The sequence below is a fragment of the Bos taurus genome, chromosome 1 (genome assembly GCF_002263795.3).
Source record: "Bos taurus isolate L1 Dominette 01449 registration number 42190680 breed Hereford chromosome 1, ARS-UCD2.0, whole genome shotgun sequence".
Classification (NCBI taxonomy): Eukaryota; Metazoa; Chordata; class Mammalia; order Artiodactyla; family Bovidae; genus Bos; species Bos taurus.
In genome coordinates, this window is record NC_037328.1 from 52897372 (window position 1) to 52915929 (window position 18558).

The 18558-nt window shown below is 37.3% G+C and overlaps 1 protein-coding gene across 1 annotated transcript in view; it reads right to left on the reverse strand.

Annotated features, from left to right (window-relative positions):
- The window catches only part of IFT57 (intraflagellar transport 57), a 73480-nt gene that overhangs the window by 17466 nt on the left and 37456 nt on the right, over positions 1-18558 (reverse strand). The window contains 1 exon segment of the mRNA NM_001105403.1: positions 14379-14501. Coding sequence (NP_001098873.1) covers positions 14379-14501 — 123 coding nt within the window.

Consider the following 18558-nt stretch of genomic DNA (forward strand, 5'->3'; position numbering starts at 1 on the left):
GGAAGGGGACCTGGACAACTCATCTGTGTTTTAACCAGAGGGAGACAGACCTAGTTATTAAAATGATAACTGTCGTTGCAGTCATACAGAGATAGGGCCAAGGGTGAGCTGTGGTCCCAAAGCGATCAGTCTCAAGATTTCACTCTGGAATACTGATGTTCCTGTGACATGTTTAATATCCCATCCACAGTCAATGACAAAATTCTCTGGTAATCTGATAGCAGGAAATCAGGTTAAATCAAAGAGGCAGAGAAGACAGCTTGATAGAAGGAGCTGCATATGGCCAAGTTCACTGTAGCAAATATTTTTGGAATAGGTCAATAATTTATCATACTCTTTGCAAGGATATGAGCAGCATATTTCCCTCCTCCACCCAGAACACTCCCTACTCTAATGACAAAATATTATCTGTATTCTCGCTTTTTGCACTCTGCACAAGCAGTTTTGCAATCGCTTCTTCCTGTCCTAATTGTTACATTAATTTTCAGCTTCATTACTGCTCACATTTATGTATTCGTGTGTGTATGTGAGCGAGAGAGAAAAAGAGAGACACTGTGCATTAAATTAAATAATTTTTTCATGAGATTAAATTACTTCCTTAATGAAAAATGCCCACCAGGTTGCAGGATAATTGCAGAATGTGGTTGCCTTGAATTTTTAAATGGGAGATTTTTCTTTAATTGTCAGCAGCTTAAAGTCTTCTGTGGTACACCTTTTTGGTGTGGAAGCAGGATTTTTCTAAGTGTTCAAAGAACTAACCATATGACTTAGGAAGAGTTCAGTATGTATGTTCGGTGTATGCTATATGCTGCAGGGGGTGTGGGAATCATGCTAGAAATATGTATTTCCTTGGGAAAGTTCTTGCTTCCTAGATATTCCTCTTGTACAGAAAATAAGACGTGCACATAAAGGGTAAGCAAAGGCTATCATAACAATCACTGGGATCCTCACACCTGACTGTAATTGCACTGAAACTGGAGATCCATAATCTCTCCATAAAATACCTTGTTAGATAAAAAAATAACATCTCTAATGTGTGCTCAGAGATTATCTTTACTGATTACCATCTGCTACTAAGCATTTTCATATGTTGACTCAGTCTTATTATTCATGCTTACTCTATCCACAACCCTTTTAAAAGTCCAAATCTTCTGAATGAAGGCTTCCAAACTTTAGATAGAGTCATGACATGAGCTTTGAGAAGAGATTTGGCAAGGCAGAGAAAGGGGCTCTTCTTAAAATGCAGGAACACTCTCAGGCTGACTCAGAATGTCATTATTTCACAGGACGCTGAGGAACCATGGTGGAGGGCCAGAAGGGATGACCTTGCCAGTCCCTCTCAACCTCAAGAATTAATCATCAAAACTTTGATCTCATACTGATACTCAAAAAACAAAAACGGAAGTCATCTACATATTTGAAGAACTAAGAAACATAAATCGATACCATGGCATAAAGAAACAACCACATATAATGGGATAAAGACTATGGGGGTAACAATCTGTACAAATGTTAAGAAATTTGTAATAAAACATTCTGATGGTGAGAACTGCTCTATTGATTGGAAAAATGAGGCAAGGCAATTACAAAGTGCATTTCATAGAGAGGTCCATATGATAAATGGTTTCTGCTTCAATTCATATTTTATATTAAGTAATTAAAAGGAAACATGAAATTATACTTTGCAATAATGAAATATTTAGGCAGTCTAGAAATTCCAGTTATAATCAATGTGTATTAACTCCACACTCTCAATCACAAACGTCTACCTGAGGTATATCTGCCATGAGGCATGAATCACTTTCCTCTACAGCATTTACATAACATGTAATTTTTATTGGTTATTTACTTAAAAATCTACCACTGTTGATGTTCTTTAGTTAGAGCTGATTGTAATCTCTAAAGCAAAAACTGTTTCAAATTGTGATAAAGGAAACCTTTCGGGATCCAGTTGAAACATTTATCACACTCAGGGTAAATAGGAAGGAAAGCATCATCAACCAAGTTTAAACACAGAATATCCTGAATGTTCAGCCACAAGCAGCTAAAAATCATTTCCAGGTGCCTAAGGATGGCTAGATTTTCCTTCGCCCCTTTGTAGTATTTTCAAATGCATAATTATGCCTAGTATACTTTGCTACGACCCTGTCCACGACCCACAAGCTACAAAGAAAAAAAAAATACAGCTGACCTTGAGAATACAACTTAAAGTCCACTAAATGACACCATTTTTTAAAAACAATACAAAAATCCAAAACAGTACTCTCTTTCGTGTAGTCTCCCTTAAAGAAAGTGTGCCTGTAAAAAAGTCCGTCAGTGAATATTTCCTTTCATTCTCTGAGACAACCTGCAGTTGAGTAATCACACTGGCTGCTCTAAAAATGTATGTGTGTCTAGTTAATTTAGGCCGTTTATTTTGATAGCATTCACCTCTTTTTGATTATAGCAGGTGTTTCAAGGATAAATTTGCTGAAAATTGTATTTTGTTTAAACAACAGCAGCATGTACATTTATGGCCTTACTATATTAAAAGGCATTTATTGTCTGGCAGCAATAGATACAATTACAAACATTTGTGACAGTAATTGGAGCTATTACTCCTGCATGGAGCCTCATGGAGATCAACTTATTGCTACCTGTATTTACATGTATTACTGGTAATTGCAAAATTTGGTGCCTTATTTTTTAAAAATTTTGTGAATATTTTTCAACAAAAGGTCTACCAGAAAATCTGTAGGAATTACAACTGTAGTTTCTCCATTATTCAAATAACAGGCAGAATCACATCTTCTGACAAATATGTATGTAAAATGTATTCCTGTATCATAGCTCACAGACTGTTCAAGATGGATTTAGAAAACGCAGAGGAATCAGATCAAACTACCAACATCCTGGATCATAGAAAAAGCAAGAGAATTCCAGAAAAACATCTATTTCTGCTTCATTGATTGATTACACTAAAACCTTTGACTGTGGATAACAATAAATGGTGGGAAATTCTTAAAGAGATGGGAATACCAGGCCACCTGACCTGCCCCCTGAGAAATCTGTATGCAGGTCAAGAAGCAACAGTCAGAACCGGACATGGGACAACGGACTGGTTCCAAATTGGGAGAGGAGTATATCAAGGCTGTATACTGTAACCCTGCTTATTTAATGTATATGCAGAGTACATCATGCGAAATGCCAGGCTGGATGAAGCACAAGCTGGAATCACAATTTCCAGGAGAAATATCAATAACCTCAGATATGCAGATGACACCGTCCTTTTGGCAGAAAGCAAAGAGGAACTGAGGAGCCTCTTGAAAGTGAAAGAGGGGAGTGAAAAAGCTGACTTAAAACTAAACATTCAAAAAACTAAGATGATGGCATCCAGTACCATCATTTGAGGCAAATAGATGGGGAAGCAATGTAAACAGTGACAGACTTTATTTTCTTGGGCTCCAAAATCACTGCAGATGGTGGCTGCAGCCATGAAATTAAAAGACGTGTGCTCCTTGGAAGAAAAGCTATGACCAACCTAGACAGCATATTAAAAAGCAGAGATATTACTTTGCTGACAAATGTCTGTATAGTTAAAGCTATGGTTTTTCTAGTAGTCATGTACGGATGTGAGAGTTGGACCATAAAGCTAAGCCCCGAGGAATTGATGCTTTTCAACTGTGGTGCTGGAGAAAACTCTTGAGAGTCCCTTGGACTGCAAGGAGATCAAATCAGTCAATCCTAAAGGAAATCAGCCTGGAATATTTATTGGAAGGACTGATGCTGAAGCTAAAACTCCAATACTTTGGCCACCTGATGTGAAGAACTGATTCCTTAGAAAAGACTGTGATGCTGGGAAAGACTGAAGGCAGGAGACGGGGCCGACAGAGGATGAGATGGTTGGATGGCATCACCAACTCAATGGACATGAGCTTAAGCAAGTTTGAGAAGCCTGGCATTATGCAGTCCATGGGGTCGCAGAGTCGGACATGACTGAGCGACTGAACTGGACTGAGCTGAGCCCACAGAATATATAATACATTTTTGCTCATGTTTACAAGGATCCTTTCTAAATGTTGAGCTTTAAGCCAACCTTTTCACTCTCTTTCACTTTCATCAAGAGGCTCTTTAGTTCTTCACTTTCTGCCATAAGGGTGGTGTCATCTGCATATCTGAGGTTATTCATATTTCTCCCGGCAATCTTGATTTCAGCTTGTGCTTCTTCCAGCCCAGTGTTTCTCATGATGTACTCTGCATAGAAGTTAAATAAGCAGGGTGACAATATACAGCCTTGATGTACTTCTTTTCCTATTTGGAACCAGTTTATTGTTCCATGTCCAGTTCTAACTGTTGCTTCCTGACCGGCATACAGGTTTCTCAAGAGACAGGTCAGGTGGTCTGGTATTCCCATCTCTTTCAGAATTTTCCACAGTTTATGGTGATCCACACAGTCAAAGGCTTTGGCATAGTCAATAAGCAGAAATAGGTATTTTTCTAGAACTCTCTTGCTTTTTCGATGATCCACTGGATGTTAGCAATTTGATCTGCGGTTCCTCTGCCTTTTTTAAAACCAGCTTGAACATCTGGAAGTTCATGGTTCATGTAGTGCTGAAGCCTGGTTTGGAGAATTTTGAGCATTACTTTACTAGCGTGGGAGATGAGTGCAATTGTGCGGTAGTTTGAGCATTCTTTGGCAGTGCCTTTCTTTGGGACTGGAATGAAAACTGACCTTTTCAGTCCTGTGGCCACTGCTGAGTTTTCCAAATTTGCTGGCATATTAAGTGTAGCACTTTTACAGCATCACCTTTCAGGATTTGAAATAGCTCAACTGGAATTCCATCACCTCCACTAGCTTTGTTCATAGTGATGCTTCCTAAGGCCCACTTGACTTCAGATTCCAGGATGTCTAGCTCCAGGTGAGTGTGAGTGATCACACCATTGTGATTATCCGGGTCATGAAGATCTTTTTTGTACAGTTCTTCTGTGTATTCTTGCCACCTCTTCTTAATATCTTCTGCTTCTGTTAGGTCCATACCATTTCTGTCCTTTATCGAGTCCATCTTTGCATGAAATATTCCCCTGGTATCTCTAATTTTCTTGAAGAGATCTCTAGTCTTTCCCATTCTATTGTTTTCCTCTATTTATTTGCATTGATCACTGAAGAAGGCTTTCATATCTCTCCTTGCTATTCTTTGAAACTCTGTTTCCGAATGGGTATATCTTTCCTTTTTTCCTTTGCTTTTTGCTTCTCTTTTTTTTCACAGCTATTTGTAAGGCCTCCTCAGATGACCATTTTGCTTTTCTGCATTTCTTTTTGTTGGAAATGGTCTTGATCCCTGTCTCCTGTACAATGTCATGAACCTCTGTCCATAGTTCACCAGGCAGTCTGTCTATCAGATCTAGTCCCTTAAATCTATTTCTCACTTCCACTGTATAGTCATAAGGGATTTGATCTAGGTCATATCTGAATGGTCTAGTGGTTTTCCCTACTTTCTTCAATTTATGTCTGAATTTGGCAATGAGGAGTTCATGATCTGAGCCACAGTCAGCTCCTGGTCTTGTTTTTGCTGACTTTATAGAGCTCTATCTGCAAAAATATAATCAATCTGATTTCGGTTTTGACCATCTGATGATGTCCATGTGTAGAGTCTTCTCTTGTGTTGTTGGAAGATGGTGTTTGCTATGACCAGTGCATTCTCTTTGCAGAACTCTATTAGCCTTTGCCCTGCTTCATTCTGTACTCCAAGGCCAAATTTGCCTGTTACTCAAGGTGTTTCTTGACTTCCTACTTTTGCATTGCAGTCCCCTATAATGAAAAGCACATCATTTTTGGGTGTTAGTTCTAGAAGGTCTTGTAGGTCTTCATAGAACTGTTCAACTTCAGCTTCTTCAGTGTTACTGGTCAGAGCATAGACTTGGATTACTGTGATATTGAAAAAGTTGGCTTAAAGCTCAACATTCAGAAAACTAAGATCACGGCATCCGGTCCCATTACTTCATGGCAAATAGATGGGGAAACAGTGGAAACAGTGGCTGACTTTATTTTTTTCATCTCCAAAATCACTGCAGATGGTGATTCCAGCCATGAAATTAAAAGACGCTTACTGCTTGGAAGGAAAGTTACAACCAATCTAGATAGCATATTAAAAAGCAGACATTATTTTGTCCACAAAGGTCCGTCTAGTCAAGACTATGGTTTTTCCAGTGGTCATGTATGGATGTGAGAGTTGGACTATAAAGAAAGCTGAGCATCAAAGAATTGACACTTTTGAACTGTGGTGTTGGAGAAGACTCTTGAGAGCCCCTTGGACTGCAAGGAGATCCAACCAGTCCATCATAAAGGAGATCAGCCTGGGTGTTTATTGGAAGAACTGATGTTGAAGGTGATACTCCAATACTTGGCCACCTGATGCCAAGAGCTGACTCATTTGAGAAGCCCCTGATGCTGGGAAAGATTGAGGGCAGGAGAAGAAGGGGACGATAGAGGATGAGATGGTTGGATGGCATCACTGACTCAATGGACACGAGTTTGGGTGGACTCTAGGTGTTAGTGATGGACAGGGAGGCCTGGCGTGCTGCAATTCATGCGGTCGCAAAGAGTTGGACACGACTGAGCGACTGAACTGAACTGAACAAGGATCCTATCAATATAGCCTATCCAGCAACCAGAGTACAAGTCTTAAGAAATGCTCTTTATTCCAGAACTGTAATAACTGATAAATCTGTATAGGTAAGAAATATTTAGAAAGCTAAATTTTATTAACACTCTTCAACACACTGATGGCAGAAGATCAAAGCAAGTTGACCTTCCACTGCTTTGGAATGGAAAAAGTACCCTCTATTGCTTCCAGGTACAGATTTGTCTACAAGACTACAAAGAGAAAGCCTAGCATTGTACACTTCTGCAGGATTTGGCTTATAATACGAAGAGACTTAGAAATAATACAGCAATTCTGTGGTCCCTTCAGGTTCATTTAAATGGAATTCCACCTCCTGATTAATGCAGGCCTCTCTATTGCTTTTACGTTTTAGCTAGCACAGTGACTGGAGAGCCCAAGGGCTCAAGACTATTGTAATGATTCTACCCTTAGCACAAAGACTTCCTAAAAGGTTTCTTGCTGTGAATTACCCAAGGCAACATCTGTATGGTTTGTTTACATTAAAACAAAATCCAATTGCTTAGAGTTGAAATTTAAAGTTTAAGGTTCTTTTTACAAGTGCACCCTGACAAAGCCTGACTCTGAAGAACAAGTAAGGATGTAAAAAAGCAGTTCAGTGAATCAAAGGCTTGAAATAATTAGAAACACATGCTGCAGTACTACCTAAGCTTTAAGTAAAAAATCATCTCTTTATCTGAATTCCTTGTAATGAACCTGAAGATTTACATAATGACTAAAGACATTTTGGTAGAAAGAAGGGGTACCTAGCCAACTATCTTTTAAAGCAACAAAGCAGGAAACATTTAATTATAATTTGGAAAAAAGTCTATTTAAGTCATTAATCAAAATTCTAATTACAATATTCATAGGGCATTAAAGCACGATAGAACATTTGCTCACTGCATTAAATACCTAATATTAAATCATTCTAATATACAATCTTTTAGGAATAAATACTGCATAATTGAAAAAAAAGAATCTGTGTAAGGTTTAGTTGAAAACTGATTTCACACTTGCTGCTCTTCCTTATTTGTGAAATAAATATTATTAATGATTACTTGGATTCTACGTAAAAACTCTTGACTTGAAAAAAATCATTCTCCTGATAAAGATTAATAAGATTGATCATTTTAAGAAGATACTTCCCTTTGATTCAATGACTCAAGTTGAGAAACTGAACATACAAATGGACAACAGATAATAGCCAGACCATTACTCAAAATAGAATTCTGACCCACAGTCTGTGGCCACTACTTCAGGAAGCCAAGCCACAACCTGTGTACAAGTGACCAAAATGGTCAGCACTTAATAACTGTCGGCTTCTCCGATTTTTGGCCCCCGCTGCCACCCCATTTCTAATGTAGGCCCAATCAGACAAAGCCAAATATCCTCCCCTAACCGATCACGAGAGGCCCTGTTTCTAGTGACCCTGCCTCCAAATTTCCAGTCACATCTGAACATTTGAAGCCTTTCCTTTTTTGTACTATAATTCTTTTAAATATTCCTGCATGCCTTAAATTCTCTGCCAAATGCAAGTGGTGGTGGCTGATTCCTTGCTATAGTAAGCTCTGAATAAATAGACTTGCTCTCATTTAGGTGGGCTCTGTTTATTTTCATAAAGTCAAATAAAGGCTTACTTTTCTATAGTAAAAAGAAAACTAAAAAAAGAATAATTCTCCTTAAGAAATGGCATTAAGTATTTCCTTAGCAATCAAAATTAATCAAAAATACAGAAAGTGAAATCTATATGAATATGCATGCAATTTTCTATTTTCCCAGAAATAGAGGACATGCAGTATTCTTTGGCATCTCAGCTTCAATTATTTTATTATTCAACGCAACAACTGTCAACTGATTCACTATGGCAAAAATCATCACAATACTGTAAAGTAATTATCCACCAATTAAAATAAATAAATACATTGTAAAAAAAAGTTTAAAAATTGCTATCATAGAAATTAAAATATTTCGATCAAGTAGGAAATATTATCCTTCAATAATCATCATAAAGTAACCTGGAGAAGAGCCCCTCACACAGTTAAAAACAGATAACAGCAGTTACAACCCATAGGCTTTTCTGACTGTACATTCTTGCATCAATAAGTAATTATGTAAGATTTCTAATTTCATTTTCTATTTAATCATCATTGGCTTTCTGTTCTCCATGTTTTCTCTTTCAACTGGATTTTCTTATTCAACAACCATTTGTTCTCTAAAATGACTCACTAGCCAATCCACTTCCAGCTAGTGGATTGTGTTCTCAGATCTTATGGGCCTTAGGCTTGCCCATACCCTAACCACTAGCTCTTGTGTGACACTGCCCTGTCATTTCTCCACCCAGATCTTAGACCTCCTGGTTTGATCCTAACCTGCTAAACTTGGCCAAGCCATCTTGCTACCTGGTGCTTAGCTGGACAGTGATGGTAACCTTCTAGCACTACAGACAATCATCTAAAGTTATGCTTTATAATTTTTAAGAATATGTGGAAATACATGATGAAATGTTAGGTGAAAAAAAGAGGTATAATTTCAACACTATACACAAAAAGCACACAGCAACATGTATTAAGTGATTCTTCTGGCACCATTCTAAGTGCTTTAGATATGTTAATTCACTTAATACTTTTAATAACTTAGGGTTTATAATCGGAGAAGGCAATGGCAACCCACTCCAGTACTCTTGCCTGGAAAATCCCATGGACACAGGAGCCTGGTAGGCTGCAGTCCATGGGGTCGTGAAGAGTCGGACACGACTAAGTGACTTTACTTTCACTTTTTACTTTCATGCATTGGAGAAGGAAATGGCAACCCACTCCAGTGTTCTTGCCTGGAGAATCCCAGGGATGGCGGAGCCTGGTGGGCTGCTGTCTGTGGGGTCGCGTGGAGTTGGACACGACTGAAGTGACTTAGTAGTAGTAGTAGAGGGTTTATAATGAATTCCATTTTACAGACGAGGAAACTGAGACATAGAGTGGTTAAGTAACCTACCCACAGGGTCCAACCGCTAATAAGTGTTAAGAGTCAAGATTATTATTCAAGCATCCTGGATTCAGAATTTGTGCTTTTAAACCAGTGTGCTATATAGTCATTAATTGAATAGGTAAGAACCCAGGTTGGAGGCTCAAATATTGTGTCTGTCACTTACTGCTGCTGCTGCTAAGTCGCTTCAGTCATGTCAAACTCTGTGCGACCCCATAGACGGCAGCCCACCAGGCTCCCCTGTCCCTAGGATTCTCCAGGCAAGAACACTGGAGTGGGTTGCCATTCCCTTCTCCAATGCATGAAAGTGAAAAGTGAAAGTGAAGTTGCTCAGTCGTATCCAATTCTTCGCAACCCCATGGACTGCAGCCCACCAGGCTCCTCCATCCATAGGATTCTCCAGGCAAGAGTACTGGAGTGGGGTGCCATTGCCTTCTCCACTGTCACTTACTAGGCAGAGGCAAATAACTTCTCCTTGTTTCAGTTTCCTCATCTGTATTAAAAGGTACCTGCATATCATAGGGCAGTGGACAGGATTAAATGAGTTAACAGATGTGAAGTGCTAAGAACAGCACGTGGCACAAAGCAAACACTGAGCAAATATCATTTACTACTATTATTTTCATCATATTATATATACCTTTACTAGGGAAAAACTAGAAAGATTTATTACAAAAAATATGTATATGAATCCAACTATATCCTATTAAAAAATATAAGGCTGACAGTAATCAATATTCCTTAAATGATGGAAGCATTAGTGCAGAAATTTTGTAAACTCCTCCTGAACACTGATACAGACACAAAGAGGGCTATGATAGAACACAATAATATTACAAAACAATGCTGTAACATAAAAATAATCAATATTTATTAGGCAATAACTATGTGTCAGATACTGTTCTTGGTGCTTTACAACAACTCCACGAGGTGAGTAACATAATTAGTCCCTTTTTAGAGATAAGGAAAAGAGGAACAGAGAGGTACAGTAGCTTGCCCTGGATCACACAGATATTAAGTGGTAGAAATATGAATTTCGGGTGCCCATGGAAGGTGTGTGAGATAGGCTCCATCGTCCCTGGGTCTTTATAACTGCCACAGTTCTATTAAGTTTCTGAAACTTTGTTCAATAAAACAGGATTTGATGGTGGGACTAAATGTGTTCTCCCTAGCTTCTAATTCACAGCACACTGCTTGCCTCCTCTCCCCCTGAAATATTATTTCTGTATTACTTATATAATTAAAAATAAAACTTTATTTTAAAAAGACTCAAGAGATTAGGATAATTCTTGAGCAGTTACAGATTTAAGTCTAGTCTGAGTATAATCACAGATGTTTGCTCTTAAAGTTTTACATTCCATCCAAGTAGGTGTGCAACAGTTGTGGGCACTTATTATTGGATCTAATAAAGAACAATGGTGGCTTAGTGGCTAAGTCATGTCCAACTCTTGTGACCCCACGGACTGTAGCCTGCTAGGCTCCTCTGTCCATGGGATACTCCAGACAAGAATACTGGAATGGGTTGTCATTTCCTTCTCCAGGGAATCTTCCTGACCCAGCAACTGAACCTGGGTCTCCTGCATTGCAGGCAGATTCTTTATCGACTGAACTACCAGAGAAGCCCAATAAAGAATAAAAAAATAAAAAACACAGCAGAAAGGAAAGATTAGAGAAATAAAGAGGAAAAAAAGAACAATAAGATGTAGAGTTGCAGACTAATAGTTGTAGATAATTTTATTAGGTGGCACCAACATCTACTCTAGCTTAAGTGTCCTCAGACTGTCCTTCTAAGGAACTGATGCCCTAGCCTTACGCACTTGGCCCTAAATGAAGCATTAACTAGGGCTGAACGACCCAGATTTGGCTGAATTTATTGACTCTCTTGGCAGAACTTCTGACTGTGTCTTCAGACATATTTTTCCAAGTTGAGGTAGATCTGAGACGGATATACAGCTACTCTAGAAGTAATCACCAGGAGCAGTCTCTGTATCTAGCTCTAAAAAGGGAAACCGCTCATACAGGCCATTCAAGCCAGCATATGACAAAATCTTTTATCTTCAGTTGTGGAATATATTATTTGTAGTTTTGGCAACATATTTATTTCCCAATTGTAATTTGTTTAAGCTAATATTAAAATTTATTTGCTTTCTTTGGGAACTGGCAATAGTAACAAGTAGTGCCAGAAACAAGGATAAGCTAGCCTTGCAATAAAAACCTGATTACAAGATGACACATATACAAAATAAAATATTGGTGTATGACAGGATCTCATCAAGCATACAGACTGTCATATGCAAAAAGAACAGAAAAGATTTACTTTTTTTGCAGTTGTGAAGCATACAAGGAATAAACTGAACTTGTAAGAAAAAAAGCAAAACAAATGCTTGATCTGGTGCCAAATAAATATGCAACTTTTTTTACTTATAACACCAGGTCATTTTAAAGAAATTTATAATGGCTTTAAATAATGGAAACTCTGCATTACTTATCTCCTACATCTCTATGCTACTTAAAACTTAATCTAACAGTGATCAGTAAAACACATTGATCTGAAAGTAAGTAATTTCTCACCACCCACCGCCAAACATGAAGTTGAAATCTTAAGAGGTCCTAAACAACCTGCAGATGAGCAAAAGGTTATTGTTTTGTCCAAAAGTAAAGGGGAGGTTTTGGTTTTAGTGGAGTCAGGAGTTGAGGAAGAAGGGGATCTACCATGATGCTGGAGTCAACCTCTCCTGAAGAAGGAGGATAATGAGTCCGTGAGAAACCACATATATTACCAGATTACTTTACTTTTGAGACATGAAAAACATTTCTCTATTCATTAGCACCTTATTTTCTCAAATCAATGTATAATTTTATTTTTCTTAAGTGAGCTGAATAAAGAATTGACCTTAAAGCTGCAATTCCCATTTGCTACAGCTGAAATACTTAGGGGAAAAAAAGGGTTTATGAACTAACTACTGGACACAAAGACCAAATTATCTAGAGAAGAATTCAGGAAAAGCAATCAAACATGATTTTACATCAGTATGTTTTACCACAAAAATCTAACTCAAAATGATAATTCACATATTCTAAAAAAAATACCAACCCCCCTAAAAACTTTATCTGACATTTTTGAGTATTGCCTGTAACAGGGATTGTATAGATAATTTAACACAGTATATCCTCGTAAGGTCAAGGCTGGTAATGAATGGCATGAGACTCAGTTTAACTCTGAACTAGTTAATTCTTCCCCGATTTTGTAAGAATCCAGGATTTTGATTACTGCTATACTGGTTTATAAAACCATACAGGTTAGCAGTTACATTTATATTCTCTCGTTTTTTATTCAATTACTTCTATTATATGGTGATCAAGACCATTAGTGTGGTCCTATTATTATCCTATCAAACATCCTATTGTGAGATGTTTGATTTCAAGAGTTTACTTACCTTGAAAGTAAACAAATTAAACTTGTTTACTCATGGAACTAAAATGTGCTTGAGAGCTCCCAACTACACAATTATTTTAACATGTTCTAATTACAGTCACAATAGTAGTGATCTTTAATTTTATGAAGAGAATTTGTTCTGACAAAACTAAAAAATGAGAAATTACATTTTAAGAAAAAGTTACATTTTTGCAAATTATGACTTTCAGCAGAGATCAAATCAGGAAAGAAATTCTTATTAATATGTATTTATATATAAGATATATAAACAGGAATTTACCCCCGATGTATGCAAATAATAACTGTCCTCCATAATGACTGGGTAAATATATGGTAAACAGGGCTGCAGGATTTGCCATCTACTCTAGAGAAAGCTTGTTCCACAGCCCTTCACAGTCTCGGAAGATCTCTGAGGTCCTTATTTTAAGACTGCCCTAGGAGTGGACTGGCCCTAGGCCCCGTCTTACCTTCTCCAGGATTCAACTCTACAAGCCCAAATCCAGACAATCTAGTATGAATTAGCTTCCCAGAAACTGAGAACAGCAGTCTTTGCAAGGCTTCTACTTTGAGGATAGACACACAACCACATTTGCAGAATGACAAGTTTCCCTGGAACCTTGTTCCATAATTCTGGAGCTTGTCTCAGGTTCCAAAGATGAAAATCCTTTCTTTTTTATTTTTTTTTTAACCTAGATGTCTCTCTAGCTCTTTTTAGAGATTACTATATAGTATTGTCTAAAGAATAGGATTGTCTAGTCACTTATTAGCTTGTTCTGAAGTTCTTACTCATAAATTGTAGGTAAAAAAGCAGAAACTTTATTAAATGGGCTGGTTCATTTGGCCTTATCTTCAAATATATTTTGCATATGATTTCTTGACTATTTTCTTAATATTTAGCTTTTAGTCACGTGTACTGAGTAGATTATGTAAGGTAACTTCCAGGACGTCTTCTGTTTTGCCATCCAGCAGAGATCTAAAACCACTTTTAACTCTACTCAGTTAGTATACAGTCACAGAATTCCAATTTCATTCACTATTCACGTAGACAAAATATGACTGCCAAGAAAATATATCAAAATATATTGAGAAAATACACCTTACTCCCAGGGAAACGTGATATATTCCAAATCATTTTAAAGATATATTCCTTGATTTGTGGACCATATAATGTTATATATTCATTCAACAACAGTTTACTAAATCTCTACTAAAACACTGGAAACTGAATCCCTTCTTAAATCATTTGTATAAGTGGGAGTACCTTTGATCCTAAATGGCCATATAAAAATCTATCTGACCAAAATGTGTTCTCTCTTCTATACCTTATTGTCAGTCCTGATCGTGACTTTCAGTTGTGGTAGTACACGTTCTACTTCCAGACTCCATTCCGCAGCATCTGTTGTAGATTCCAAAATATCTTCTTGTTTGGCAGACTCGTTCATATCCTAAGAAAGGAAAGATATCACAGGATTGAGAGTTTATAAAAAGAAATGGTAAAATTTTGAGGCATTTTAGCAGCACTGCACAATTTATATCAAGCACGGTAGTGTTAAAATTATAGCAGCAGAAGAAATTCTTTTCTGTCCTCCTATCCATGTTGAAAGAAGATAATGCACCAAGCTGGTAGAATAGCAAAATAAGTATTTAGAATTATAAAGAAGCAAATTTGTGATGTAACTATTTTTTTTTACAAAGAATAAGGCTTCTGAGATATCAGAGTGAACTCAATAGGAATACTGTCAAATGGACAAGCCATTTAGGTATGTTAATAACAGCTGAAAAGATACAAACACTCACATGTTTGGTAAGAAAACACTGTCTTAGATTGAACTCACTGTACTGAAATACAAACCCCAAATCTGAAAAACAAGATAAAATTCCAGAAGCAAAGGGCACTTGATTTACAAATTTTATATTTATAAGGTGATATTTTGGTTAGGTTAAACCATAATAAGCTTAAAAATGTGATTTAATGCAGACCTATTTGAACTCAAATAGGGTCAACTTTCTGCATTTGATTTCTGCTGTTGAGTAATAAGATCATTCATGCCTGTTTTCAAATCAGAAAAGGAAAACTTTTCCTCCCCATTTTATTAGCCCTATACACTTCAGCATTAAGTGTGTATGGATCTGAAAACATACAGAACATAAAAACTAATGATTTAAAGATAAAGCTTATAGTCAAATCTATGGTTTTTCCAGTAGTCATGTACGGATGTGAGAGTTGGATCATAACGAAGGCTGAGCGCTGAAGAATTGATGCTTTCAAATTGTGGTGTTGGAGAAGACTCTTGAGAGTCCCCTGGACGGCAAGGAGATCAAATCAGTCAATGCAAAAGGAAATTAGTTCTGAATATTTATTGGAAGAACTGATGCTGAAGTTGATGCTCCAATACTTTGGCCACCTGATGTGTAGAGCCAACTTATTGGAAAAGATCCTGATACTGGGAAAGACTGAGGGCGGGAGGAGAAGGAGGGACAGAGGATGAGATAGTTGGATGGCATCACTGACTTAATGGACATGAGTTAGAGCAAACTCCGGGAGATGGTGAAGGATGGGGAAGCCTGGCATGCTGCAAGTCATGGGGTCAGAAAAAATCAGACATGACTGAGCGACTGAACAACAACAAAACATAAAGCTTAATATGTTAATTTTGGTAGTATTTTTCCTTTTATGCTCCCTTGAAAAATTATTTTAAAAGTAAGGAAAAATGTTAATGTAGAAAAAAAGAAACTTGAGGGACATAAACAGCCAAATACAATGTATAGACCTTCTATGGATTCTAATTTAAATAATCTGTAAAAGGATGTTTTTGAGACAATCAGGGAAATTGGAATGTGGGAGTATTAGATTATATTAAGGAATTATTATTAATTTTATAGGTATGATAATGGCATGGTGGATATGTTTTAAAAAAGACTTATAAATTAGAGATAATTGCTAAAATAAATATTTTATTCAACAAGTGAATTGATGTAATGTCTGAAATTTACTTTAAAATACTATGGGGCAAAGAAAAAAAGAGGCAGGGGCTTCAAAGGAAACACAATCAACCAAATGTTAACTGTTAAACTGGGTGCTACTGCCTAAGGGTTCATTATCTCATTCTAATTGTGTATATGTTTGAAATTTCCCAAAATACAACATTTAAAAGACCAGACTATATAAACAATCTCACGGTGAAATTACACTCAATGTGAATTTATGTCACTAAAAGATATTTTTATCCAGTCTAACACCAAGTATAAGAATAACCTTATATCGGGATTTGATTTTATGGGGAGCTTGAGGTCTTTAGGGGCTTTGAACTCACTCCTGACTGAGTCTCTAGGGCACTGCTAACATGAGAAAGCCTCTCTCCCTCTCCTACCTCCCAGTTCATATCAGCAAGTTCGAAATAGGCTAAGAGCCTTAAAAGGAGCATATACTGCTTTTTGTTCAGAAAGTCTGGGGGCTATACAGTTCTAACCATGCAGTTAGAGGATGGGTAACTAATATATGCTTTTTCACTTCACAATATGTGGTCTGAATTTATTCAGTTACATTCTATTTTTAAAAAACCCAGAAAGTATGAAAAAATACAGGTATTACATTAAGAAAAGTAAAATGTGGAAACTCTAATTGAAAAATGTTCAAGATCCTATTTTAAACATTAAAGTGCTCATTTAAATATAGAAACATTGTATTATATTGAGCACCTAATATAATGCTATATATCTGTAAAAACCAAACCCAAGGTAGCACATAGCACCAAAACTGGGGAGTGGCGGTGTATTCACAAAACAGACATGTGTGAAGTTATATAAGGATGTATGTGACAGCATGAGAAGAGGTACTGGATCTCTCAGGGGAAATGTAAAGCCACAGGAAATGTTCTCAGTCATGTAACTCAACACAGATACTCATTAACATTCATATACTTGCACAATTACTGGCACATTCCAGTTCCCCTCCCTGGCTCTAGGAAGCCCAATTCTGACCAACTCATTGTCTGTAACAAACAGGGTGAGGTCTTATGAGGATGAGGGTGAGGGTAGGAGGGTGGATGCACTGCCAGTGGGATATGAGCCCTGACATCTGGGGCGTGTGTATGGTATATACACAGGCTTGCTCCTGCCAGGATTACGAGCCCCCACGTCCCAACCCTGCAGAGCCAGGTTGAGTCAAAAAGGGACATGTCCTCTGAAGCAGCAGTTTTTCTATGATTCTTAATAGATGTTCTAATCAGTGATTTAAAAATCAGTTGCTTTACAGACCCACTGTCTAAGTGAACTGAAATTGGTATTCTTGATGAAATACCCGAGCCATTGCTCCCCAAGACTATCCTCTCATCCCCATGCCCCCTTCCTCCTTTCCTTACAAGGAGGGTGGAGCCCAGAATCACCAAAGCCATCCACATTCCCACTTTCTTCAGGCCTGAACATAGGATTATTCAAGTCGTGCATAACATACGTAAAATTTTTACTCAAGGAAGGGCACATTTTTCTGATTTTCACAAAGGCAAATGGGTTAGCATCGGCCCTGTCTGAATCAGACTCAGAATCCAAGAGTTAACAGAATACATGAAGATCAAACACCACATCAAGATAGTCCAGTGCATGAGCTACTATTTATTTTACACTGGGCCCTTCAGTAAGCTGCATTTACCCTTCTTAGCTTATTATTTGGTTCTGGTAAGCAATGATTTGCTAACTCCTACTCCCAATATCCTGAAGTGATTTAATGTAGTAGCTTGAAAGTTTTCACTCAGTCCTAGGCTATAGTTAATATACTTGGGGAAATAACCTAGGTTCCTAAATGAAAAAAAAGCAAAAAAAAAAAAAAAGCACATTAGATTTGGTAGAGTAGCATTAACGTATTCAAACTATACAGTCTCTTTCTACTTCCATCTTTGCACATATGTTTCATAGCTTTGTTCCTCACTCAAAATTTCCTAATGCCTAATAAGTGGATACATTCACTGAGCAAGCCCTACATATGAAGTATAAATCATTTTAACCATGCCTTGGTTATAATACTTTGAGAAAATCTTTCCTTTCTAATTGTTTCTCTGATAACAAATGGTATTTTATGTGAAGCTATTAGTAAAGAGAAATAAACTGCTGTTTCCATTTAATCAAAATTTTATATCATCATGATGAAGTCCCTCTCTGAAACAATATTAACTAAGATAAAGGATGCCTCTTGGGAAATTGCATTTTCTAGTTAATGTTGCTGAAGAAACAATTAGAAGCTCAATAATACATAAGACTATCCTGAAGTCTCATTTATAATTAATTAATTTACCAATAAGCTATCTGTTAAGCTTCTACAACATGCAAAGTAAGAATCCAGGCACTGTGCTTAGTATGGGATGACAGAAGGATTTAATTCCTGCCTGTAAAGAGTTCATAGCCTATTAGAAAGCATCTGAGGCTAGTTAATGCAGGTAATAATTGGTCCTAAGAAAGAGAAACTGATGAGAACTGACCCTAAGACTGCCAAAGGAAGAAATGAAGATA